Here is a 27110-nt window from a genome sequence, read left to right as displayed (position 1 = left end):
ATCATAAAGTGAAGCAGCGCATATTGTCTGGCTTTTGCGATTTGACCATTTGTGAAAGAGTTATTGCCCTTTGCTTATTTTACATTTAAAATTGGTTTCTTTGCAAATCCTCTTAAGTTTTTCATGCGATTCCTACCAAACTTTCACAGACTGATGACTATATAGTGACGCAGCGCATATTGTCGGGCTTTCGCAATTCGCCCATTTTTGAAAGAGTTATTGCCCTTTCTTTATTTTACATTTAAAATTGGTTTCTTCGCATCTCATCTTACGTTTATGACTATATAGTGACACAGTGCATATTGTCAGGCTTTTGCAATTTGACCTTTTTTGAAAGAGTTATTGCCCTTTCTTAATTTTACGCATTTCTTATGTTCCTGAGAAACTACCCTTACCATTGATTGGCTTTCGTTACAAAAAACGTCCCCATGAGGCGGGGGATCTAGCTGTCTGTGACCATTCTTGTTTACGTTTGATATCCATCACATCAATGTAAAATTAAAACCTTAACGTTGTGACGTTGTGTTGTATACAGATATTAGAAAGAAGAGTGATTTAATGCTGCAAAGTTAATCAGTCTCATCCAGAACACTCCAAACTGGGCACTGCCAAGGTTTGATATTCTCTTTTTCCATATTTCCTATATTTTTGTTTGATTTAAGACAATTTTACAATTTTGCAGCTCAACCCTGTCATTTCTTCGCCTTGAAGTTCAAGAAGTGAATGAGCCTTGGCTGTAAAATCCCACATCGATTAGCAGTAGTAACAAGTTAGGGTGATAAGGCCATAGCCCCTACTTCCCCATTCACACAGACCACCACTACCAGCTCTCCTAAACTAAACAAGGGAACATTAAATTACAAAACTAAGGATTAATGCACTAGAGCTTCGTGATTGAAAATTTGCGACTTCCGAAATTTCTATCCAATACAACAAATACCACTAACCTATTTAACAAAGTTTTAAAGCCTGTGCACCCATAATTTAAGGTTTTGTTCCTACTACTTTAATAAGCGGCAATCCAGGTATATATATATAGATATAATAAATATATATATTTAAAGATAAGGGAGAGAGAAGGGCATTCACTCTATAAATGTCAATCTTAATGGTTAATATTGTTAAAATGCTAATGAATTAATTATATATACTATAGCTTACAAACAATCTTATTTTGAAATAGTAATATGTAGCCTCGGTTGGCATGGTGCTTTTATCACAACATAGGATTTTGTAGTAATTAAAAATTAATTGTTCCTGCAAAACCTGGGTTTTGCACAGTTTAAGTGCATCAACTTGTCCGTTAATCAGTGCAGATGTGTTCGTCAGTGTCTCATGTAAGAAAATAGTGAAAACGCCATATTTAATATGTTTATATAACTAAGTAAATAAAGTTAACACTAACGTTCACAGTTTCGGATAAATACTATTTCGGATAACCTGTCTATACTTTGATTATCTCTGCTTCTTCTAATTAATTGAAAAAAGTTAATTGTTATTTGAGATGTACTGGTGTCATTGGTGTGCCATTTAAAGTTACACCCAAGGGTGTTGTCCTATTCTTAACATTTTCATTAAGTTTAAACATACATGTGATAATTTCTTGGGTCGATTCCGGGACACCCATCATAATGTCAACGCACACTAGGGGGGTCCGGGGGCATGCCCCCCCGGATTTTTTTTTAAATGGGGAACGTCTGTGGTGCATTCTATAGCATATCTGGGGCTATTTTAGTCATTTTTAACGTCGGGAAAATGTACCTATTTTGACTGCCAAGACGTATTTTTTACTTGACATGGTTGTTTTTTTTTTCTGCATTTTCTTGAAAAAATAAAACCACCAGATATTTTCCCAGGCTTTAAATGAAGTGCTAACCAGGAGGATATGCAGTCTACTTTCGGTTTCATCAAAACAGAAAATAAACAACTATACGGGCACCTGTTTTCCCGCGCTTTTGAGAACATGCGTTACAAAATATTTATTTTTTCATCACATTTAAAACGTTTGCAATTTATGACACACAATATTTTTCAGACGATAAAGAAGATTTTCCAGTCGATGAGCTTTTTTCCGTTTGGAGATGCATATAATTTTGATAGAGACGTGTCAACATTCGGCTGTATAAAGCGATCACGTGACTTACCATGGTCACGTGATTAAAGCACTCTATATAACCACCTGTAAACCCCATATCGTCAGTTTTATTTCGGCGTAAAAATACACACGATAGTTCGGAAGAAAGGTCAAAACACTAAAATTCCTTATGGACGCATAAGTTGTTAAAAGTATAACGACGTATCGACTTTGAAATTTGAAAGGAATATGGGATGTTTTCCGTGTTTTAATTTTGTTTTTTTTTACTCATTTTGTCACTTTCTTTGAACTTACCTTCATGCTCGTTTGTTGGTAAAATGTGTGAAAAATATCAATTCATCAATTAAAAGCTATCATTCATAAGACCAAACAAATCCATATGAAAACAATGAATTTGTATACAAGAACCCTCCCCCACTCGTTAAACACAACAATAGGCCGATAGATCAATTATCGGGTGATTGACGATGACCTCGACGACACACGTACCAATTAACGGATTAGTGTCAACATGTCCTGTGTTTTACGACCAGTGTCCCGGACAGGCAAAATAGCTGACTTACATTGGTAAAATTAAGATAATCGATTCCGATTCCGAGATATTTTTTTTTTTTCGTTTTTTTTTTTATGACTTTCTGGGACAAACATGCACCCTCCGTGACTCCGTGACAGAGATACGATTTCCGGGACAATCCCGGACGTCCGGGACGTTATCACATGTATGGTTTAAACCTGTAATTAAACCTTTAACCTCTAGTCTAAAATAATAGTGTTATACAGGATTCTTCCAATCCCTAACGTCTAAACAGGAATGTGCACAAAACGGGGGTGTTTTAAAAATATTGAAATTGTTTTAAGTGAAGTATTTTATGGTTGAAATTGATCATAAAGAGTTATATTCATATTTTACCATGTAAGTGAGATGTTATTTTGCACTAAACAAGCATTTAATGCATTAAAACAAGTTGTTTACCTTTCCAATAAAATGAAAGTTGTTTCGAGTTTAATCAATCAACAACAAGTTTGACAAACATCTCTTGTACTGATTGAATTTAAGTAAACTTCTATGCATGTAGCTAGAAAAATGACCCACCTTGCCAGAACAATGTAAAAACCAACAGGAACACTGGTCTCAAACCTTTGAGGCTTTTAATCAAATGTCTATTATAAACTTGAAGCCCACGAAAATACCCAATGCTTCAAATTTGAAGTTGTTTTTGAGATTCTTCTTTTCAAGACTAGTATTCATTCCATGTTGCCCACAGCAAGAGAATCACCGACGTGACCAAGAATTTCTTTGAGAATGTTTAAATACCCATCCAACACAGGGCCATGCATGACTGTGCCACCTACGAAGTACTGATATGAAGGATATTAAAGTCTATTTATAAAAGATGCATGGTGGCACATCAGCATGAGAAAAATATATAATTTAAAAATACCTGGCAATTATATTCCATGCATGGTTGAATTCCAACAAAATAATGGCCCAAAATGGTCAATTCTCGCACAAAGCATTAGACTTGATCATATTACTCTCTTTGTATCATTTTGAGATGATGTGATCTTAGTCATGTGACTCTTTCTATCGCAATGGTAGCTGTTCATGTTGTTTCAACAGAATGTCTGATTTGCGTATTGATTCTTATATAAGTTATTGCAAAGATTTAACCATTCCTTAACTAATGGTTTTCATTGGTGTGCTTAAATGTCATTGATGTTATTCAATTTTGATCCTGCTCTTATAATTTCCTCAGTTTGCTTTGTTCAAACTACCTGTAGGACCTTTATGAGAAAACCTACACAGGACAGAAGTACCATATGCAGTTATTGCATGTGCCAGGTCACAGTGAAGGTGGACTGAAGATATAAAAAATAATAATGCTTGTGTCATGCGATAGTATTTGATGGTTAAAATAACAAAAACTTGGTGTGATATTGAATATATTTCTGTATAAGCAGAGCTATTTTAAGTTATACAACAAATCTTGGAAGAAAATATTTCCACAGAGAACATTTTTAGCTCAACTAGTCGAAGAATAAGGAGGGCTATACTACTCGCCACAGCGTCGGCATACAGTTTAAGTGCAAGTTGGGATTTTCACTTGTAAGTCCAATACCCTTCATTCAATTGACTTAATACTTCACGCAGTTGTTCAGGGCCATCACATAATGAGGTTAGATAACTCCATATTATCCTTTATACAAATTATTGCCCCTGATTGACTATGGAATTTAGGTTAAAGTTTTAGGGCAGATTGGGATGTTTATTAATAACTTCTATACCCTTCACACAATTGTTCAGGACCATCACACAATGAGGTTACATAACTCCATATTATCCTTAATACAAGAATTGGCACCTGATTGACTTAGGTTAAAGTTTTAGGGCAGGTAAAAGTTTTAGGGAGTGAGACATTTTTGTCTCAAAGGTGGTTCTGCGTAAATCAGTTTGTCCTTTGTCAAGACTGAACCTTGTCCATGCCTCTTTAAGATTTTCAAAAAACTTTTGGTGAAGGTTTATCATAATGAGATGGCATGTTGCGCACAAGACGAGGTCTGTAACTGAAAGGTCAAGTAACACTAAGGGATCAATGATTGAAATGAGAACCTTGTCCGAGACGCCTCTTAACCAGGCATAACAGGATTTCCAAGAATTTCGACCTTAATTTTTATGACAAGTTGGGTGTTGCATGCAAGTCCCAGGTAAAGGTCAAGTCCACACTTTAACGGACAAAAACCTTCACCATGATGAGGCGTAGTGTCACAGGTTCCAAATTTTGTTGAACTCAATGTGATTCTGTGATAATATTGCATAAAAGAGCGTTACGTCTGTGTCAAAAGTCTTTTAACAGGCACGTCGTGTTACATTAAGTCTCTATGTTAAAAGATTTTGGCCAGTGCTTTTTTAACACTCTCCAATCTTGTTTGTGTGTGTCGCAATTTATTTAATTATTTCAGTCTTTGGTATTTCTTTTTATGCCCCCGAAGGTGGGCATATTAAAATCGCACCGTCCGTCCGTCCGGCTCTGTAACTTTCCCTTGTATGGACAGATTTTAAAATAACTTGCAACATGTGTTCCACATACCAAGACGACATGTGGCTTGCAAGACTCGTGTCCCGACCTCAAAGGTCAAGGTCACACTTAGTGTTTATTCACAATGGAGTGCTGCATATAAGGATATAGAGTATAGGTTGTCGTGTCCGGGCTGTAACTTTCTCTTGTATGGACAGATTTTAAAATAACTTGCCACATGTGTACCACATACCAAGACGACTTGTCACGTACAAGACCTGTGTCCCTACCTCAAAGGTCAAGGTCACACTTAGTGTTTATTCGCATATAAGGACATAGAGTATAGGTTGTCGTGTCCAGGCTGTAACTTTCCCTTGTATGGACAGATTTTAAAATAATTGCCACATGTGTTCCACATACCAAGACGACGTGTCACGTGCAAGACCCGTGTCCCTACCTCAAAGGTCAAGGTCACACTTAGTGTTTATTCACAATGGAGTGCTGCATATAAGGACATAGAGTATAGGTTGCCGTGTCCGTGCTGTAACTTTCTCTTGTATGGACAGATTTTAAAATCACTTGCCACATGCGTTCCACATACCAAGACGACGTGTCGCGTGCAAGACCCGTGTCCCTACCTCTAAAGTCAAGGTCACACTTAGTGTTTATTCACAATGGAGTGCTGCATATAAGGACATAGAGTATAGGTTGTCGTGTCCGGGCTGAAACTTTCCCTTGTATGGACAGATTTTAAAATAACTTGCCACATGTGTTCCACATACCAAGACGACGTGTCGCGTGCAAAACCCGTGTCCCTACCTCAAAGGTCAAGGTCACACTTAGTGTTTATTCACAGTGGAGTGCTGCATATAAGGACATAGAGTATAGGTTGTCATGTCCGGGCTGTAACTTTCCCTTGTATGGACAGATTTTAAAATAACTTGCCACATGTGTTCCACATACCAAGACGACGTGTCGCGTGCAAGACCCGTGTCCCTACCTCAAAGGTCAAGGTCACACTTAGTGTTTATTCACAATGGAGTGCTGCATATAAGGACATAGAGTATAGGTTGTCGTGTCCGGGCTGTAACTTTCCCTTGTATGGACAGATTTTAAAATAACTTGCCACATGTGTTCCACATACCAAGACGACGTGTCACGTGCAAGACCCGTGTCCCTACCTCACAGGTCAAGGTCACACTTAGTGTTTATTCACAATGGAGTGCTGCATATAAGGACATAGAGTATAGGTTATCGTGTCCGAGCTGTAACTTTCCCTTGTATCGACAGATTTTAAAATCACTTGCCACATGTGTTCCACATACGAAGATGACGTGTCGTGTGCAAGACCCATGTCCCTACCTCTAAGGTGAAAGATACACTAAGTGTTTATTCACAAGGGAATTCTGAATATAAGGACATAACAGTGTAGGTTGTCAAGTATGGGTGGTATTTTTTTCAGAGGCAATTTAAAATAACCATAAAATGCCATATGTATTTGACACGTAAAGGCAAGATCAACTTTTCATGTACTGACCTTGTTCGTAGGTCAATGTCACATTCGGGGGCATTCGTCACATACTGTGACAGCTCTTGTTTAGTATTTAGAATCACAGGGATATTCACGATGTTTGTGTTATGTTTGCCCTGGCTTGTTTTAAAAATGTCCAGAGTGAGGCTCTCGAGTGCTAAGGCAGAGTTCTTTTCTTTGTTCTTGTTACTGTATGCTGTATCAGTTCTTGAGTGATATTTGAGGAATTAAAAATTGTCTGTAAGTCAATTTCCATTAAATCTTGACAAGCGTTTTAATTAATTGCACACTCAAAACACGCATTAACTTTGTTATCATTTTAATAACTATTAAGGGAGACAACTCCAGATATAATGGTTTGCTTGTTCTTTGATTGTCTACCTTGTTGCATTGTTGACAGCCGGACAATAGAAACTGTTTTTTGATGCACATGTCATTCTGGTCTGTGGAACATATATTTACAGAAAGTGTTTTTCTTGCTTTTTGAAGATCCTTATCATTCCATTTTCCTGAATCTATAACACACCACTGCTTTTTACAAGTGAATGACATTTCCAGGTGTAGTTAGAAAAATGGGGAATCTGCATGGGTATCGTGTATTGCCAAACACAAACAAAGCTGCCAGGCTTGAAAGAACTTTCTTCAAATTAAATCTTAAATTTAATCAGCCTCTGGCCTTGGGCTTTTGCATTTCCAGGAAACTGCTAGTATACTGCATGTTTATGCTTTTTGATTTGGCTTTGTAATTGTCTTTTTCAAAGAAAACTGAAGAGTTGTTGGCAAAGCTTTGATGTCAGCAAGACGTCAGCGTCAAAAAAGAGCCCATAATTCAAAAGATGTTCTGGATATTGACCTGAAACTTTGTATGCATAACACCATATGTGTTGACAAGTCCATAAAGATGGCCTTAATAACTGTTGATTTATACCCCTTAATAATCTTGAAAAAGTTATGCAAAACCTATAAGTTGCCAATAAATTAGTAGTGTAAATTAATACCAACAACGATTCACATGACACTTCAGTGCACATGTTATCAGTGGCACTATACATATTGATAGAAAGGCCCATAAATCTGGATTGAATAATTGTTGAGCTATGCCACTTGAGCATCTGAAAAAACAGGCAAGACTTTAATGTTGTCCTCCTCTTGTGGTTCTCTTGTTTAACACAAAGTAACTTATAAAATAGTATGTATAAATGTACGGATAACAGTGTATAAATGTTATTACAATTACTATTACATGGTAAACAATTCTTATAACCAATAAGCAACATTTGGCAGCATATTTCTCTACCAGCCATGCAGTTTTTGCCTTTGGCTGGAAAGATTGCATCATCGTGGGGATATATTCCACGATGTCCAACGCGAAGTACGCAGATCACCGTGTTCATCTTCTGCTGTGCTATTTTCAAAACATGCATGCTGTCTACTGCCACAGTGCAGCTTACCATGACATGCAGGTATTTAAACAGGAGTCGCAGGTACTAAAAGAAATTGTAAATTGTACCATGCTTGCAGAATGGCTCTTGGCCGATTGCAAGGGTTAACAATCTCATCCCCCACACTTGATAATTAGGTTGCATGGATATTGAGTATATATATATATATATATAAATATTAAAGCACTTTTTTCACGCTTTCAAGTGGCCCCTTCTTTTCCTACTTTTCCCTACTTTTTTGTTAGGCTCCTACTTTTCCCTACTTGTTCTTGAAATTGCCCTTCTATCCCTCCTTTTTTGTGCGAATAGTTCGAGAAAAAATAGAAAAGTTTAAACTTAATGCATTTATTGAAATAATCTAAATTTTGATTTTAATAAGAGGCCATTTCTACTATTTTTGTAGGATTAGTTTGATGCAGTAGGTCTACAGTGAAGCAACAGGGGTTCTATGATAGTCAGAGACACCCATTTCAGGTTTATCTCCTCATCCTTTGGCCGAAACCCCTCTGAAGCACTGGTTTCTAAGCAAAGATAACTACATGAACATCACAATTGATGAATATGTTTTTATTATGCCCCCCCCCCTTCAAAGAAGAGGGGTATATTGCTTTGCACATGTTGGTCGGTAGGTCGGTCGGTCCGTCGGTAGACCAAAGCTTGTCCGAGTTATAACTCAACAATTCCTAGACGTATGGTCATTAAACTTGACATGAAGGTTGGGCCTGACCAGTAGATGATCCCTATTGATTTAAGGGCTCTTCGGGTCAAGGTCACAGTGACCTTTAATGGTTTAAGAATTTTAAAGCTTGTCCGAGTGATAACTCAACAATGCCTACATCTTTGGTCATTATACTTGATTACGGAAGTTGGACCTGATCAGTAGATGACCCCTATTGATTTTGGGGCTCATCGGGCCAAAGGTCAAGGTCTTAGTGACCTTGAATGGTAAAAGCTTGTCCGAGTGATAACTCCACAATGCCAGCTCCCATGTCCCTCATACATGACTTAGAGGTTGGGCCTGACCAGTAGATGACCCCAATTGATTTTAGGGCTCATCGGGTCAAAGGTCAAGGTCACAGTGACCTTGAATGGTAAAAGGTTTTCCGAGTGATAACTCGACAATGCCTGCACCCATGGCCCTCAAACTTGACATTTAGGTTTTTGGTGACCAGCTGATGACTCCTATGGATTTTGAGGTCATAAAGTCAAAGGTCATGGTCATAACACACTCATTCCTCACACTTTGAATGGTCATAATCTTAAAACTGCCTCAACTGCATCCAATGTCATTGACAAATCAGCTCTCATTTCGGTCCATGCACATTTCATTCAATTGTCCATATAATCCTGACAAAATGGCGCTAAGGGGGGGCATAATGTTTGACAAACTCCTCTTGTTAGTCATTTATTTGCAGCCAAAAAGGTAAGTAAAAAGCCCAACTAACCCTACTATTTGATCTTAATATCCCTATTTCCCCCTACTTTTTCAAAAATATCCTCCTACTTTTATCCCTACATTTTTGTTATTGGTCACTTGAAAGCCTGTTTTTAGCTGTACTGGCCAAAGGCCAGAAGAGCTTATGCGATGGTAATGTGTACACGTGCGTCTGTAAACAATTAACACGATACAGCCTTCAGTTTTGATTGTATCTCGATGAAACTTGTACAGTATCTACAATGTACATATCCATTAGAGCTTGGTTCCTTTTGAAAACCAGCCAGATCCGCCCATGCATGCCTAGATTATGCTCCTTGATAGTTTAAAAAATCATTGCGCCTGAAAACAATTCCTTGTTAACATTATACAGCCTTCAGTTTTGATTGTCTCGATGAAACGTGTACAGTATCTAGATATCCATTAGAGCTTGGTTCCTTTCGAAAACCAGCCAGATCCGCCCATGCATGCCTAGATTATGGGCCTTGAAATGATTAGATTATTGGCCTTGATGGTATAAAGAAATGCTATTGTGTAAAAAATGCTTGCGAACATGCTACAGTCTTCAGTTTTGAGTGTATCTCGATGAAACTTGTATAGTATTCAGATCCGCCCATGCATGCCTAGATTATGCTCCTTGATAGTATAAAAAATCATTGCGCCTGAAAACAATTCCTTGTTAACATTATACAGCCTTCAGTTTTGATAGTCTCGATGAAACGTGTACAGTATCTAGATATCCATTAGAGCTTGGTTCCTTTCGAAAACCAGCCAGATCCGCCCATGCATGCCTAGATTATGGGCCTTGAAATGATTAGATTATTGGCCTTGATGGTATAAAGAAATGCTATTGTGTAAAAAATGCTTGCGAACATGCTACAGTCTTCAGTTTTGAGTGTATCTCGATGAAACTTGTATAGTATTCAGATATCCATAAGAGATTGGTTCTTTTCGAAAACAGTGATGTTGACACACAAACTCGGCCAGTAGAGCATAGGCCCTTTTGGGCCTCTTGTTTGGAAGAAGTTCATTTAAACTAGTTTAGGAAGAGTTTTACCAGTAGCTGCATTTGTTTTTCACGTATCTTTGTTGGAAGTGCAGAAGTTATTGTATGTTTTTGTTAGTGCAAAAACTAATAAAACAAAATTGAATTTTTAGTTTTCATTTTACGTGTTTTCATTGCGCATTTAGTGTTTGTTTTAATGTGATTTGTTATGTATGTTACAATTTAAATATTTGATGAAAATCAAGGCGAAATTCATCTTATTTCATTTGATACTTTTTTTTATGTTAACATGTTGGTCCTTTCTTAGAGGTTGATTTGAAATCCTTTGAAACATAGGTAGAAGAAATAAGAAATATGGTATACATCTGTCTTTCAACATTAAACATACATGAACTTCAAGTTATCTGATAATTGAGAACCAGGGAAACTGAAAGTTTGTTATAAATATTTTCAAATGCACTTTTCTGTTTAATAAGTTATGTTTATCTTAATTGAACTGGTGTATTGGAATGCGCAATATTGGTTTATGGACCCCCGTATGTGTCATTCTCTGCAGGGCAAATTATGTAATATTAGTCAACCGTTTATGACATGCAAGAGAAAATTGAAATGAATATACTTACGATTTACTTTGGACCAATTTTGGGAATTTTCATAAGTTATTATATCACAACCTATAAATATGGTTTATATGTCCATGTTTAAATGATGATATGCTTGATTAATATCCCAGGACCCATAATTTGCTTTTCATTTTAAACATGTCTTCCATGAAATTGAACTTGATAGGATATTTTAGATATTAAAATATATATATATCATGATTAATGAAAAATAAATTTGCAGCAAAACAGCATTTTGATGATCAGTGCTTAATGTAATGTGCGTTTTGATTGGTTGATGATGATATCAAGAAAATGATATTTTTAGCTCGACTATTCAAAGAATAGGTGGCCTATACTACTCGCCCCAGCGTCGGCGACTGGTTTAAGTTTTAGGGCAAATTGGGATTTTCACTTATAAGTCCAATACGCTACATTCAATTGACTTAATACTTCACGCAGTTGTTCAGGGCCATCACATGATGAGGTTAGATAACTCAATATTATTCTTTACACAGATTATGGCCCATGATTGACTATGGAACTTAGGTTAAAGTTTTAGGGCAAGTTGGAATATTTATTAATAACTTCTGTATCCTTTGTTCAATTGACTTAATACTTCACACAGTTGTTCAGGACCAGCACACAATGAGGTTACATAACTCCATATTATCCTAAATACAAGTAATGGCCCCTGATTGACTTAGGTAAAAGTTTTAGGGCTTTAGGGCAAGTTGGGATTTTCACTTTAAACTCCAATACCATTCATTCAATTGACTGAATACTTCCCACAGATGTTCAGATCCATCACATAATGAGGTAAGATAACTCCATATTATCTTTTATACAAATTATGGCCCCTGATTGACCTTAGAACCTATGGACCTTTAAAAATAGGTTTATATATATAGTTTTAGGGCAGGTTGGGATATTGTTTAATAACTTCTATACCCTTCATTCAATTGACTTAATACTTCACACAGTTGGTCAGGACCATCACATTACATAACTCCATATTATCCTTAATACAAGTTATGACCCCTGATTGACTTAGGTTAAGTTTTAGGCAAGTAAAAGTTAAGAGCAAGTTGGGATTTTAATAAAAAAAACTTCTATACCGTTCATTAAATGCACTTAATAAAATTCAAAATTATTTACGACCTTCTTGCAACAAGAAACATAACTCCGTTTTAAGCCTAAATACAAATTATGGCCCTTGATTTTTTTTTTTATTTGCTTTGAAAGGCATATTTGTATATTCTTAACCACATTTTCATAATGGGAAATCAAGTTATTTGAATGACTTTCGTCATTGTTTGGGCGGGCTGGTGGGAGGGCAGCATCAAAGTCACCTTATGTATCGAGCAATTTTAGTTAGGTCTGACATAAAGAGACCAAACTTGGTATTATTACATCGTCATTGTATTCTAAATCAAAGCGGCATAGTCAAGCGCGCTGTCTAACGACGGCTCTTGTTATAGTTTGCACTTAATTTTGCAGCGATTGAATCAGAGGTCGGAATTATCATTATCAAACCTCTAAAGAATGAGAATGGTCTGAAGAAATTATGGCAAAATTGTTCTTTGACAATAAATCAACAACCATTAGTTTTGAGAGATTCACTTGACACTTCATACACATGTTAACACTGACACTAGGTATACATATGTGTAGAAAGGCCCATAAATCTGGATACAATAGTTGCTGAGTTAAGCCACTTGATTGTTGTAACAATACTTGGTGCAGTTTTCTTGTTCATCATTAGAAGAATTAATGAAAGAACTAAATATATATATAAATGTACGCATTGCACTGTATAAATATTGTAACATGATGAAAATTCTAACAACCAAGAAGCAAAAATATGCCAGCGTATTAAATATCAGGTTGAAAGGTATTCATCAATATCATCTGTTCAACAAGAGGGCATTATATTTCTGATTGTGATATAATCCTATCAAAAATAATGATCCATTTGTTAGTGAGCCACACATGTTGCCCTATTATTTTCACTAGCATCATGGCATCATATTTCTTGGTAATAATTTGTTTTTTACAGACTTATTGTGTTTTTGTACTGTAGTTCATTTTGATTTGGCATAATGATTTTTTTCACAAGTTTTTTAATTTTGTATTTGTGATAACAATATCTTATCATTGGCAAACCTGGTTACAGTAATCAACATTCCTTTGCAAAATCTATTCAATATACAGTATCAATGCAATTTTAATATTTTGCTAATGTAAGGTGAAAATGAACATTTCACTGTTGTTATATCAAAATATAATAAAACTGTGTAAAAAAACAATAATAATCAAGTTTCTTTTCTTTTATTTGTTTTATGTAAAGCAGTATTACCAATAACTAAATTCTAATTAAACCTCCATTTTACATGTATTAAACATCATTGTTTCATTTTTTTTTGTTTTTTTGGGGGGGTGGAGGGGGTGCAATTTTTTTTTAGTTTTTAACATTTCTTAGAAATTTTAACTTTTCGATTTGAAAGTTGTTCTGGTTGTTGTAACTAAACTGATCATGATGTATTCAAAATGTTTAAAATAAAGAAAAAAAAAGCCAAGAAATTTGTTGACATGAGTATGATAATAATAAAGCTGTCAATTAGTAATGTCATGTAGTAAATTAAAAAATGTGTGTGGGCCACCCTCATAAATTAAATAACATGTCACAATATGAATTATGGTAAATTTACGCCACTTTAAATAAAATAAACAATTAAAAAAATATTGATAAACGATTTCAATTAAATTGTTGATACCTTTCAATTCCCTTTGGCTATTTTCATAATTAGTTAGCTGTTGACATTGGTCATATCTACGAAAACGGTCAATTGTCTTGTAAAAATCTATAAAATATGTTGTTACAATAGCCCTTGATCTTGGGATAAGGTAATACAAACATAAGTAATTGCCATGCCACATCACGACCACATTACCGATATAAAACAACAGTCACATCGACACTTCTCAACCATTTACATATGAATGACGAACTGAAGCATAAATTAATAAGTTAATATTAAAATACAATTTATAAAGTTTGTTATTAATTTAGTTTAGTGATTATTGTATAAAATAATAAAATGGCTGCTCGGAGCTTGCAATATGCTATGAATCAGGTAAAGTTTATAAAAAATATTTAATATTTTGTGTTAAACAAGTTCAATAAATTATGTATATTGTTCTTTTAGGTTATTATAACTTTGGGAAATAACGGAATGTAAATGGTCAATATTAAATTTTAAATGAGCAAAATCAATGTTTTATTTTAGAATCGCTGTAGTTAGTTTTCATGTTGTGTTAGATCTAAAATGATTAATAAAAAATAGTACTTCGGATAATTTACATCAAAACTGTTTTGAAAATGACTATTCCGATTCATCATAAAAATGGAAATTATTTTTGAAGTTATTTTTACGAGACTTTCTTAAATTACTTGTTGCATTTTAGCTCTCAGTTGAGCTAACATATTATTATTAATTAATATTTGATAGAAATAATTGTACTCGTGAATAAAAATGTAAAAAGGTCAGTAACCGTGAATGCAGGTGTTAAAAAGATGTTTAAAAAAAAATGCTGAAAGTTGAGGTTTATTGTGCTATAGGTTTAGAATTTATAAATAAACAGTAAAAAGTAATTAAGTTTTATACATTTTCATTCATTGTGTTAGCAGTTGTGAAACCAGCATAGGTCGAAACCTTTAAGAAATATAATTTACATTTGATACTAGTTAATGAAGCTAATGACATAGCAATATCTTTTACCCTCAATATCGTGAGAATGAATATTCTAAATTTTGTACTGAATGATGAACTTATTTGTCCTTAATTGAATAAAATGCATACAGTTCATGCTACAGCATTTTTATTCAGCTATCATATCATGCAATTTCTCATGTCGGCAAAGATATCAATCAAACATGTCAAGGTTTTACTGGTATAACAAATCTTAACCATATTAAGGTCACAGCAAAATTAAACATTTTCTAAAAGAATTTAATGATTAATTCAAATACTTTCATATTTCAAAGCTTAAAAGAAAACTAATTGGTACAATAGCTTATAACCTGTTTGAACCACAGGCCTACAGATATCGGCAGAAATATAAGAGCGGGTTGCCACATCATCAAGTATTTTCCTATAATACCGCATTGTGCTGTATACGTATGTAGACCAGTATAGAGCAACCGAGTCACTTTACAAAGTGGGAGGGGCACTTAGAGAACAGTAGCTGTATAAACTGATCGTTGTGTGAACAAAAATAAACGGATTTGTTGTCTTAATTGTAATAATTCTCGAAGAAATTGTTTCATTACTATAATGTCCAACAGGGTAAGTTTTAGACAGTATTCTTAATTTTTCATTTGGTTAAAAACATCAATGGTAGATGTATTTAATATTATGTAGTAGTCAAATGAACTTGTATTACCGTATGTGTTTCTAATTTTACTGGAATGCTCTGAGTCATTTTAATTTTTTTTGAGAAATTCTATACAAATTCAGTCTCAGAAAGTTTTAAACAGGTGTTCAAGTTACTAAAAATAATAACATTGAGAGATCATGTGATATACACCATGTAGATGATTTAAAATGTTGTAGCTGTACATCTTAGCTGGGACAAATAACAAATCCTACTCCTAGACCCTAGTATTTCTTTTTGTTCTGTATTCCGCACCTCATAAAGTAGGACCTAAAAAATAAGATAAGTCATGATTGAGACAGACACTTTATTTAATATCCACTCCTAAAAGTAAATGCAATTTTTCAGAGGTTTTCAAACAAATACATGGAAAGCTATTAGTAATATGTAAAGATATGTCCATGTTCTAAATATTTAAGGACTGTTTTGAACTCTCATAGAAAAAGTATGGTAACTGGATTTCAATGACAAAGGTTATAAGTTGGAACTGTAATTATGGGTTACTTCATAGATTTTTTAAATTAACCTCCCCTGGAATAGCCACTGTTATCAGCCGTCATCTATGTCCCGAAATTTGTCACCCAGGTCCCAGATTATTGATGAAATATACTATGTTGGAAGATAACATGGAGTTGAAACAAGGTTGAGTTATTGTTATTTCAGGCATTAGGTCAGGTCAGCAGTTTTTGTGTTACCATTTTGATGTCATCATTTCATACACACACACATATATATATAGAGAGTAAAAAAACTCTCAGTCAAGTATAAAAGGATTCATTATTGTTTATGCTTACTACTTTGAATGAGCAAGACTCAACAGAATGGCAGACTCTCAACTTGTGAAGGTACATGTTCTTGACTTTCATATTCTTGACTTTCATTTAAAGTTTATCATGGAAAATTAAAGGCAAAATTGCCAAAGTTGAAATAGAAATTTTCAATTTGTCTGCAAATTTCTCCATCAGAATTTGATTAATCTTTTTATTTCATATACAATTTTAAAACAGAAGCATCGCTATAATTATGTGTAAAAGCATATTTAAAGTACATTTAAGCATTGAAATTTTAGCCTTTGATTGTTAGGTTTGAATTTGAAATATCTTATTTTACCTACCTTTTTTAATCAAGAACCTTGTGGATTTGTATGATAAAATTGTCAGTCTATCAAGATATAACCACAAACTAGAAAATTACTTTCCCAGAGACTGCTACAGTAACTGCATGATTGTGGCTATTAAGTGCACTTTTGAAAACCGCTTTTCCTTGCAGTATTATGATGGCACTGCCTTTGTAAAAAAAATTTTATAAATTCTCTCCAATTTCATTTCATAGAACATTAAATACTACGTTTCCTATAAGAACTGACATTGGAGTACATAATAGTTATATTTCTCAACAGAATCAAGGAATTCATCAAAGTTTATAGGTAGTAATATTGACCCATAGTTTCATACCACCTTGATAAACTGTTATTTTTTAATTATTTATGGTATTGTCCATTGATTGTATGCTTATTATAGGTACTAAACAATAGACCAAACATTGTTCTAAGCCCAGCAGCAAGTTTTTACCTGCCAGGGATTAGAAGCAAGTCTTTGAAAGTAAATCAGATCAATTCTCTGTTGATCACAGAAAAATAGAGGACTTAATATTATAACCTCTAAAAGGATTCTTGTGTCAGAACATGTTCTGCTGTGTTCTATTTAAGGGTGTAGTAATCGATGCTTAACAAACTTGTATCATTATTGTGAAACAGATCTTTATGTACTCGCTGGAGTCCATAATTTAACACAGACAGTGGTTTAGTTTAATTCATATACAAGGAGAAAATGGCAACTGGTAGCAAGGCAAGTTCATCAGTATGTATCTATTTCATTATTATTTCTTTCATGTAGTAAACACACCTAGAGTTTAATGTGTTAGGCGAGGCATGAATTAAATTACAAAGAAATTAATGGAAATTTTGCTGTAAAGTTGAATCTAATGCACCTCAATACACGAGCTGAAATGTAGCAGTTGAACTAGATGTTTCTGTTATACAGAAATGGTTTTTGAATCCATTATATGTTTAATTTTTCTTATGCTTTTTTATATAGATATGCATGTTTTGGGTAGAGTTTCACCATTGATGAATTTAAACTACATTTTAGATGTACATGATAAGTATGCTAATATATTCACTCCGTGTTATCTGAGTTTTAAGATGTGATGATCATATGAGTCCATATAGTTAATTTTATATTCATTAAGGGGCATGTTATATGTCTTGAATACTTTTCACTCTGTAAATTCATTATTATTCTCAACTAAATTTTTAAATATATTGGAATGGTATGTTCTACCTTCAATTATATTTTTATCTGTAACATAAATATTTTTAGAAGCCGCTTATTCTTTCAATGGTTTGCAAGATATGTTCTTTCCTGCATGCTAGCAATAATTTACTTTAAAAATGTGACAGTTTACTCTTGACCTTTAGTATTAGGAAATGATTTCTAAAGGTTTGCGAGTGCTTATGTACCTCTAATAACCTACTTTAAAACACAATACAGTACTGTATGATAGTGCTATAGCAATAATAAATCTTATTGATTTGACCAAATAGCGATCAATGTATTTTTTACATTTGCATAATCAGAAGTAGGCTGTAATATTTCCCATGTACACATTATCCTGAAGTTTATTGCAAACAAGTCACTCATAAACTTAAAAAGCTCAAGTGTTTAAGAGACCCTTAATTATAAATGCCATCAATCAATGACAGGGATATATTTCTCCTGACCCTTGATTACATTCAGAAAATGGACAAGTCATAATTTTAACTTGTCAAAGCTAAAAAAGCCATAAATACAAAGTCATTGAGTATGGTACACATATGTAGCCCAAGAATGTTATATATCTGCAGGCGGTACAGCGGGCCACAAATGTGGTGTACCAGGAGCATAACGTGTCCCGAGATACTCGCGGGAAGGTGCTGGGAGCCAGAGCTGGGTTCAGGGGTTGCACCGTCTGGCTGACCGGTCTCTCTGGCGCTGGAAAAACTACCATCTCTTTTGCCCTTGAAGGTGAGGATGTTTAACTAAATTTCTGAAATAGTTATTTATCTTCACTTAGGCCAGTTGTAATTAAAAATGTAAGATATGAAAACTTACCCGTTTGAAATCCTGTCAATCAATAAGACAGAAATATTAAAAAATAAAATCAGATGGCCAAAAAATTCTTACTTGCTAAGTCTGTTGTTTAACTTAAATGTTGTTGTGTTTTGTGACATGTGGCCTTATCTTATTGCTGAATCAGACTGTCTATAATTAGAGTTGATTTAAGTAGTGAAACACCTGCAATGCTAAAACATGTGTGGTATTTCCTGCAATAATGCATTGTTGCACTTATAATAACTTATTATTAAAAATCATGATAAAGATGGATAGAAACCAATTTGTTTATTTTCCTATCTCTATCAAAAAAAGTCACATTTTAATTGATAAATTTAAGCTTTTAAGGAATACAAAGTAATGTCTCAAAGTTTATATTTAGAAATATTATCTTTTTCCACAATAATCTATTTGCACTTTTCATTTTTACATGAATAGATACTTGTAGATGTTATCTGGGTTATGTTAAGAAGTGCATTGAATGATGACCTACTGATATTAATGTAGAGGTAAAGTTGTTCATCTGCTCACAAATGCTTTTGACATTTATGTACACTATTAATTCAAAATATCAGTAATTAGTAGAATTGCTTTTACCTTTAACCTCAATATACATTAGTCTCAAAACAGAGACTCCAATTTTCACATACAGGTATATTTTTCATACTTAGTATTTTATACCTGGTATATCACTCTACCAGAATGAGATTGAAATGCTATATCCCCATTGCAGAGTACCTGGTGAGCCAGGGTATCCCTGCGTACAGTCTGGATGGGGACAACATCCGGACAGGCCTGAACAAGAACCTCGGCTTCACTCAGGAAGATCGGGAGGAGAACATCCGTCGTATCTCTGAGGTGGCCAAGCTCTTCTCAGATGGAGGAATTGTCTGCATCACTGCCTTCATCAGCCCTTATGCTAAGGTACAAAGACTTTTCATTGGTCTGCATCCATGCTTTATGGTGTGATTGTAAATGAGACAAATGGGAGTGCACAAAATGGGCGTTAAGAATGACGTTGGACTGTTTTGACGGGGCCCCACATCATTTTAGACCACTGGGCTATAAGATGATCATTCATTTCTTGTTCATTTCACCTTTCAACACATCTGTTGCCATGACAGATAAATACATGCTCTATTGTTCTCAGTTGGTTTTCATTTAAATATAAGTGGTTGCATTTTGTATGAAAGGCTTGGTGAGACACCTTGTCTTTATGTTTGTTTTAAAGAGTATGCATGCTGTTGCAGAGAATGTTGTAAGATTGCTTTTGAGTGAGCTGCAAAATTGATGGCACACATTTCGATTTTAAAGTTTCCCTTTTCACTGACAATTGATCTCCTGCAATCGAGAAATCTCAACATGTCCTCTATTTGTATAAAATTATATATCGATATTAATATTAAGCCTATCTTGTCTACAATCATATGACAAATTACCATATTTAATTAAACATGCTTTAATGTTTTGTAGGCCTAGCACGAAAATTAATAATAAAAAAATATATTTACTTACTTAACTTAAAACCATTTCATTTTCACTATATTCTTTGCAAATCAATTGTCACCTGTAACCTTCTGTCCTTAGGATCGTCAGCGTGCCCGGGAGCTCCACGAGGCCGCGGGGCTCAAGTTTGTGGAGGTGTTTGTGAATACGCCCCTCGAGGTGTGCGAACAGCGTGACGTTAAGGGGCTGTACAAGAAGGCCCGTGCTGGCCAGATCAAAGGTGCGTGTTGGGTTTCAATTACAGCAGTACTGTTTGGGCAAAATCAATAAGGTTCATCAGATTAAAATTTGAAATAAAATGTTTATTTCTTTCTTATAAACTCTCTCTTAATACAATGATGATAACTGAGTCAATCTTTTGTTGACAGGCTTTACTGGTATTGATGCTGCGTACGAGTCCCCTGAAAACCCAGAGGTTTCCGTGAAGGCTGGACACATCTCCATTGATGAATGTGTGCAAGAAATTGTCAGCCACCTCGTAGAAATGGTATGATGTTTTATCACTCCACAGATTATTAAGACAATAACAAGATGCCTTCTATTGCCTTGAGTTGATAATTGCCATTGTCCTTCAATGTCATAATATTTTCAGATTCGTCATTTTTAAAATATATAAAACTCAAACAATTGGTTCTGAGAGTGTAAATAATGACTGAGAGTATAAATTAAACAATAAAATGTAGCACCAGTTTAACTCCATTTTAGTTGAATTATAGACATGGTAAGATATTTCGTAAACTTAAAAATTAAAATAGGTCTGCAGTAACATGGGACAAGGTTATCAATGTTCATTTATGTCATTGGGAAAGGTGAAAAGTTAAATGTAAAGGGTTTACCTTAATTGAAACATTAGTATCTTTAAATAATTCTCAACTTTTTTTTTTGTTTTCCCTACAGGAGGTGGTGCCGTCTACTGCCCTGAACACTGTACGAGAACTGTTTGTGCCAGAAAACAGGGTGGAGGCGGTACGTGCGGAGGCTGCACAACTGCCCAGTCTGGAAATCACTAAGGTATGTAACACATGTTCTTAATGGTGTTCAACATCTTCCCTTAGGTATACTTAACAAATTATATGTGTGTGTAATCAATTTGTAATATGTTGTGTTAATCTTCTATGTCAGAGATTTTAAATCTAAGGTTTGTCAATATGGCGCCAGGAAACACAACAAAAAATACTTTTATTAAAAAAAACCTGACTTGTAAAGTGACAATAAGCTTGAAATTGTAGCTAAATTTTTCAACTTTCATAGACAAAATGAATTAATTAATTTCTTGTATCTGAAAATCACACAGTACACTGATTTAAGTACAATAGTTGTGTTCAATACACTAGTTGTGTTCTTGTGTTTTAGCTGGACCTTCAGTGGACGCAGGTGTTGTCCGAGGGCTGGGCGTCCCCACTGACAGGTTTCATGCGGGAACGAGAGTTTCTCCAGTGCCAGCACTTCGGCTGTCTCCTTGATGGTAGGTCATACCTTATGTCATTGTCATAATCAGTCTGTGCATAACGTTAAACTCTACTGAAAACCATACGCAAATAAACTGCAGAAGCCTTGTAGTCATGAATAATTTGCTAGCTATATTTACTTCATAACTGTTGTACTGATCTAATGTTGATGTGAGCTATATTATAGATGTTTTTTGTGTTGTTATGGATGGTTTAACATAAATGACCTTTCAACATACATTGCTATGTGTGCAATTTAATATGTAAGTGGTTGTTTTCTTGTAATAAGGGAGAAGTGTTGGCAGCTTAGAAAAACAATGGTTGATTTAATGATTAAAATATTATTTTTCAGGTGGAGTGACAAACCAGTCTATCCCGATAGTGCTACCAGTCCACTCAAATGACAAGGACAAGCTGGACGATTGTAAGGCCATCTGTCTACGGTACGAGAACAAGCCCATTGCTATTATGCGTGACCCAGAGTTCTATGAACACAGGAAGGAGGAGAGATGTAGCCGCCAGTTTGGAACGAGCAACACTGGACACCCTTATGTGAAGGTATTATGAGATTTGTGTCCCTTGTGTTTAATGTAGTTAACTATAATCATCTGTACAACTACATATTAAAGTTTGCTGAAACTAATATGTGTTGAAACCAAATATATTGATTAAAACTTGTAGTTAATGTATACATCAATTTCTGTGTGTGTTTTAAATGTAAGAACTCATTGCTGGGTTCTGAACAATTTAAGTGTCAATCTATTTTTTTTTTTTTTTTTTTTTTTTTCACATTTTGGCTTGACATTGTGAAAAAGACAATCCAGTGACTTGATTTGATTATTGTCAGATAGGGGCAATATGTGAATGGTGTTGAAGAAAAAACTATTACACATCAGATAGAAATGAAATGAATTGCAGTCAATAGGTGAAACAATGTTTTAAAACATTAATTTTCAATTAGTAGGGAATACAGGTTGCACAAGTTGTTGTTCTGAATATGAAGCTAGCTGAAACGAAACAAGTCTTTTCAAGTTTTTAAAATATCTGGATTTTACTTTAGAATTATTACTTCATCATTATGACCATTTACTAAAAGCAGAATCAGTTCATTTTGATTTTGAATTGTTCAACGAATAGTGAAATATTTTGTCAGTAGACAGTTGATTTTCTTAGACCTGCTCTCCTAGTTAACTGTGTTCAGTTAACAACTGTTGTTTGAATGTTCCAGATGATCTTTGAGGGTGGAGACTGGCTGCTGGGCGGTGACCTCGAGGTATTGGAGAGGATACGCTGGGACGATGGACTCGATGAATACCGCCTCACTCCTCGTGAACTGAAACAGAGGTTCCGCGCTTTAGGGGTAGGTTTTAGATTTAGCTTAAACATTTAACTATGTTTTCATTTTTCTCTAACATTTTGATCTCACTTGACCATCATAACAAGCACCAGCTCATTCTGCAAAAGCTGTGACAGAGGTTACATGCTGTTTGGGATAGGTACCCATGTCAACAAATGTTCATAATGGGGAAATCATCAGATTATACCCATCGAGATTGTCTGATAAAGCATTATAGAAACATTCAAAACAATCTGTCAATGCATTTTGCACTTTGCAAAGGTGCAGGTAGTTAAAAACAAGTCTTATACTATGTTCAAATTGCTTATTTAAAAACCACTCAAATTGCTAATGTTAAAATGATCTGAATGTTAAATCCCCAAATTTAGGACAGTGAAGTTTAAAGATGAAAGCTTTGATATTTAGTCTTCGTATTACAAAACTTATATCGTATGTATTCATTTGCAGGCGGACGCAGTGTTTGCCTTCCAGCTGCGTAACCCTATACACAATGGTCACGCTCTGTTGATGGCAGATACAAAACGAAGGCTGCTGGAGCGGGGATTCAAGAAACCTGTACTACTGCTACATCCATTAGGTGCGAACTTTGTTACAGTATAGAATGGTTATAAAGTTCAATTGAATTCACAGGGCAGAAACAGGAGCTTTATTTTAATAGAATTCATATACTTCTTTCATATTTAAGATGTTTAATACATCGGTCTTCTATTCAAACAGTGCTTTTAGATTTTCTTAAGTGTTCTTGTCAAATATAGATAAGTACTAATCAAATTCTTTTCGCGTAAATTAAACTAGAAATATGGGACTTTTGTATATTTTTTTCATACTCCGACAGTATGAATTGTTCTTTTGGAATTTAGATAGCATATTTCCTGAAAATACGGAAACAGTATTAGACATTGATTTTGTTGTAAATGTAATTCACACATTTCATTCCATTACAACCATAGGGGGTTGGACCAAAGATGATGATGTGCCCCTGCCACACAGGATGAAGCAGCACAAGGCGATCTTAGAAGAGGGCATTTTGGATCCAAACAGCACAGTCCTTGCCATATTCCCCTCCCCAATGATGTACGCCGGCCCTACAGAGGTGCAATGGCATGCCAAGGCCCGAATGGCTACAGGGGCTAATTTCTACATTGTGGGTCGAGACCCTGCAGGCATGCCCCACCCTGATGGAGGGAAAGACCTGTATGAACACACCCATGGATCAAAGGTATGACTCTTCACTTGCAAAAAACATGAAATATTTAATGATGTGCTCGATAATTTCATTATTATCAGTATAGCTGAAACAGTTATCTCAATTCTTGCTAAAAAACTGCAGTTTTTCCATCAAACCTGTGGAACAGTAATGATTTGAATGTTAACAACATTGTTAACTTTAACTGAACAATCCAATCAGTCCTATGCCTGAACACCCTGTGTTTAGATTTATGACATATCTTGTCAAAGAAATAACTTATATATATATCAATTTGATGTATAGATGATCTCTACTTGTCTGTTAGATCTGAATGGTGAACATGCACATTGACCTACACTGTATCTTATTTACAAATGACAATTTTTATGTGCTTCAATTTTCTGTTTTCATTACAGGTTCTAACCATGGCACCTGGCCTTACTCAGCTTGAGATTGTCCCATTTAGAGTGGCAGCCTACAACACCAAACTTAAGGCCATGGATTTCTACAACCCTGAACGCAAGGAAGATTTTGATTTCATCTCCGGCACAAGGATGAGGAAACTCGCCAGAGAGGGTCAGAATCCCCCAGACGGGTTCATGGCCCCTAAGGCATGGAAGGTCCTACAAGATTACTACCAGTCACTGAAGCAGACGTAACAGGCAGGGCCTGTTATATTTTATTGGGTCCATAATATTCTACAGACAGTAACAATACATGTAAACATTTAATATATATGTCCATGATTTGCATCATTATGTGAAAGATTTCTTTATCTGGTGATATGCTTTTGTTAAATTTTAAACAAACATTCTAGTCAGCTTTTTTTGTCCAGCGGTTGTAATCATTAAGGAGTTATGGTTGTAAGCATTAAGGAATTATGGTTGTTAACATATTTTCTACATAAGGTCACACAAACTGATGTCAAATTTACCACTTTTCACCACATAATGCCAAAATACGCATTATCGTAAAGTCATGTTGAATCAAACAAGGCAAAAACATGCTTTAAGGTTTATGCTTTAAGATTTCTGACAATTTTTGGACCGAAACATTTATAATTAAAGTTCTTAGTTGGGTTCTTTCTTTAACCAGAACTTAAAAGGAAGAGTCAAGTTTTATTGTACAGGATTATCATTCTAAATAAACATATTTTTTAATGATATGGGAAAGTAATATTTTCATTTCATCTGCCATCTTCAATTTTTCGAACAATAATTTGATTTGGTGTGGCCTGAACAGTTGGCAAAATTCACTGCATAATCAAATCTTTCACATAATCAAACAGCAACAGATGTGCTACATTGTATTCGGAGGGGAAATGCCAAAATATTTTCTATTTTCAAAGAAATTTAGAAGGTACCCACTCACAGTTGAATACCTACAGGCCTTAAATTAGTGGTATACTTCTATCACGGCCTCAAGGGAGAAAACTAAGTAAATTTCATGGATCAACTGTATGTTGTGTACCTTTAGGTTTTTTTGCGTTATCCAGCTGGTTTCCTTGAATGTGGGCAACTTTTACTTTTGCATGGATAACCAGCATTAGGGGAGTGTTTTAATTTGGAAATTGAAACTTTTCATCTGAAATATACTAGAAAAGCCAATGCTGTAATACCAAAATATTTTGTCTGCTTTTAAATTTGTTGGACCAAACACTTGCACAAAAATGGGCGACTTTTTAAGTATTATACATGTGTAAGCTTAAATATATATTTATCTATGTTGAACTTTACTGAGTTTTGTCCCAAAATGTTTTTAAAGATATATTTATTATTATTTAAGTCTATATTCTATAACTTTACATGGAGATTGTATCAAGTGACCTTGAGGGAAATGAATAAAATTGAAAGAAAACTAAACTTTTGTATTTTATCAACATTAACTATGATACAAAATGATGTAAGCTGAACACAATGGGGAAACCCTGATATTGTGTAAAAGAATTCAATTACTTTCGACTTAAATATTCTGAAAGTAATTTCTTGCAACACTTCATGTTTCAGTGTATAGGTATATTGTAGATAGGGTTTTAGCCTGGTTGAAACAGGTCAGGGAGCTGCAGAAAAGGGCACATTGTATCACTATCAGGGTGTGAAGAACTTCCAACATCGTAAATATGACAGAAAGTTTTAGGAAATGTGTTTAAATAAAGTAGTATAAGGTTTCAACTGCCAAATATGTGATGGTTTTATGGATTTATATTTAAAGTAGAACTTTTGATAGTACGGTATTTGATTATCTTGAGCATTTAATTCCATGAAGGTGTAAGGGTGCACATGCTGGTCCCAATGATGACAGGGTACAGCACCCTTCCTTAACACTAGCTAAAACCCTCACTGTACAGCATACACAATTCATTGGGTAGAACAGTTGTAAAATCCATTATAATAATGTTTAACAACATAAACAAAGAAATATGTTACATAATTTTACATACAAAGAACATAATTTGTCAACGCACAAGTTTGTGAACTCATATCTTTGGAAGGTTTAAAACATAACGATCAATGATGATGATGACAAAAATATTTAACAATGTAAGTGATGATGTGGCGATTGTTTTTACAACAAACAATGGATCAAAAAGTGGAATAAATAAATGATAATCTATACTGATGAAGAAATAGGCGAAAGAGAAACTGCAGTATTTTATGACTTTCCTGGGACACACCTTCAACACATATTGGAACATGGAAACAGAACAGAACATTTATTGCTAACTTGAACATATTCAGTTCATTGTTACAATAACAAACACATGGCATGGCAATAACTGCTAAATGCAATAGTGCAATATACATATATCCAAATCAATATGTCGAACACAAGTTAGAAATAATCAAGTTAAGCATTATTATGCAAAGTGTTATATCGCAATTCAAAGGCAGGT

General features: G+C 34.7%; 1 protein-coding gene across 4 annotated transcripts; it reads left to right on the top strand.

Moving 5' to 3' along the window:
• The first annotated feature begins 1206 nt into the window (after positions 1–1206).
• On the top strand, positions 1207–26073 carry LOC128220081 (bifunctional 3'-phosphoadenosine 5'-phosphosulfate synthase-like). 4 transcript variants are annotated; one of them, XM_052928355.1, is made up of 12 exons: positions 1207–1337; positions 18471–18630; positions 19451–19641; positions 20305–20443; positions 20592–20710; positions 21121–21234; positions 21577–21688; positions 22024–22229; positions 22900–23031; positions 23476–23605; positions 23979–24247; positions 24634–26073. In XM_052928355.1, exons 1-12 carry the CDS (start codon positions 1317–1319, stop codon positions 24874–24876), a joined length of 1836 nt encoding a protein of 611 aa, XP_052784315.1. In that variant the 5' UTR covers positions 1207–1316; the 3' UTR covers positions 24877–26073. The 4 variants fall into 4 exon arrangements, with proteins under 4 accessions (XP_052784315.1, XP_052784300.1, XP_052784324.1 ...); XM_052928340.1 differs by lacking the exon at positions 1207–1337 and adding an exon at positions 14119–14265; XM_052928364.1 differs by lacking the exon at positions 1207–1337 and adding an exon at positions 15303–15477.
• Positions 26074–27110: the final 1037 nt, after the last annotated feature.

This window comes from Mya arenaria, chromosome 2, assembly GCF_026914265.1.
Source record: "Mya arenaria isolate MELC-2E11 chromosome 2, ASM2691426v1".
In the NCBI taxonomy this organism is placed as follows: domain Eukaryota; kingdom Metazoa; phylum Mollusca; class Bivalvia; order Myida; family Myidae; genus Mya; species Mya arenaria.
The sequence above is the reverse complement of the archived record's forward strand: the minus strand, read 5'-3'. Positions and strand labels throughout refer to the sequence as shown.

Excerpts from the sequence above, each read along its gene's own strand:
- LOC128220081 (XM_052928340.1), top strand. The coding sequence starts at position 14,230 with ATGGCTGCTCGGAGCTTGCAATATGCTATGAATCAG. Across the intron at positions 14,266-18,470 it reads TGCAATATGCTATGAATCAG|GCGGTACAGCGGGCCACAAA; the intron begins GTAAAGTTTATA and ends ATATATCTGCAG. Across the intron at positions 24,248-24,633 it reads AACACACCCATGGATCAAAG|GTTCTAACCATGGCACCTGG; the intron begins GTATGACTCTTC and ends TTTTCATTACAG.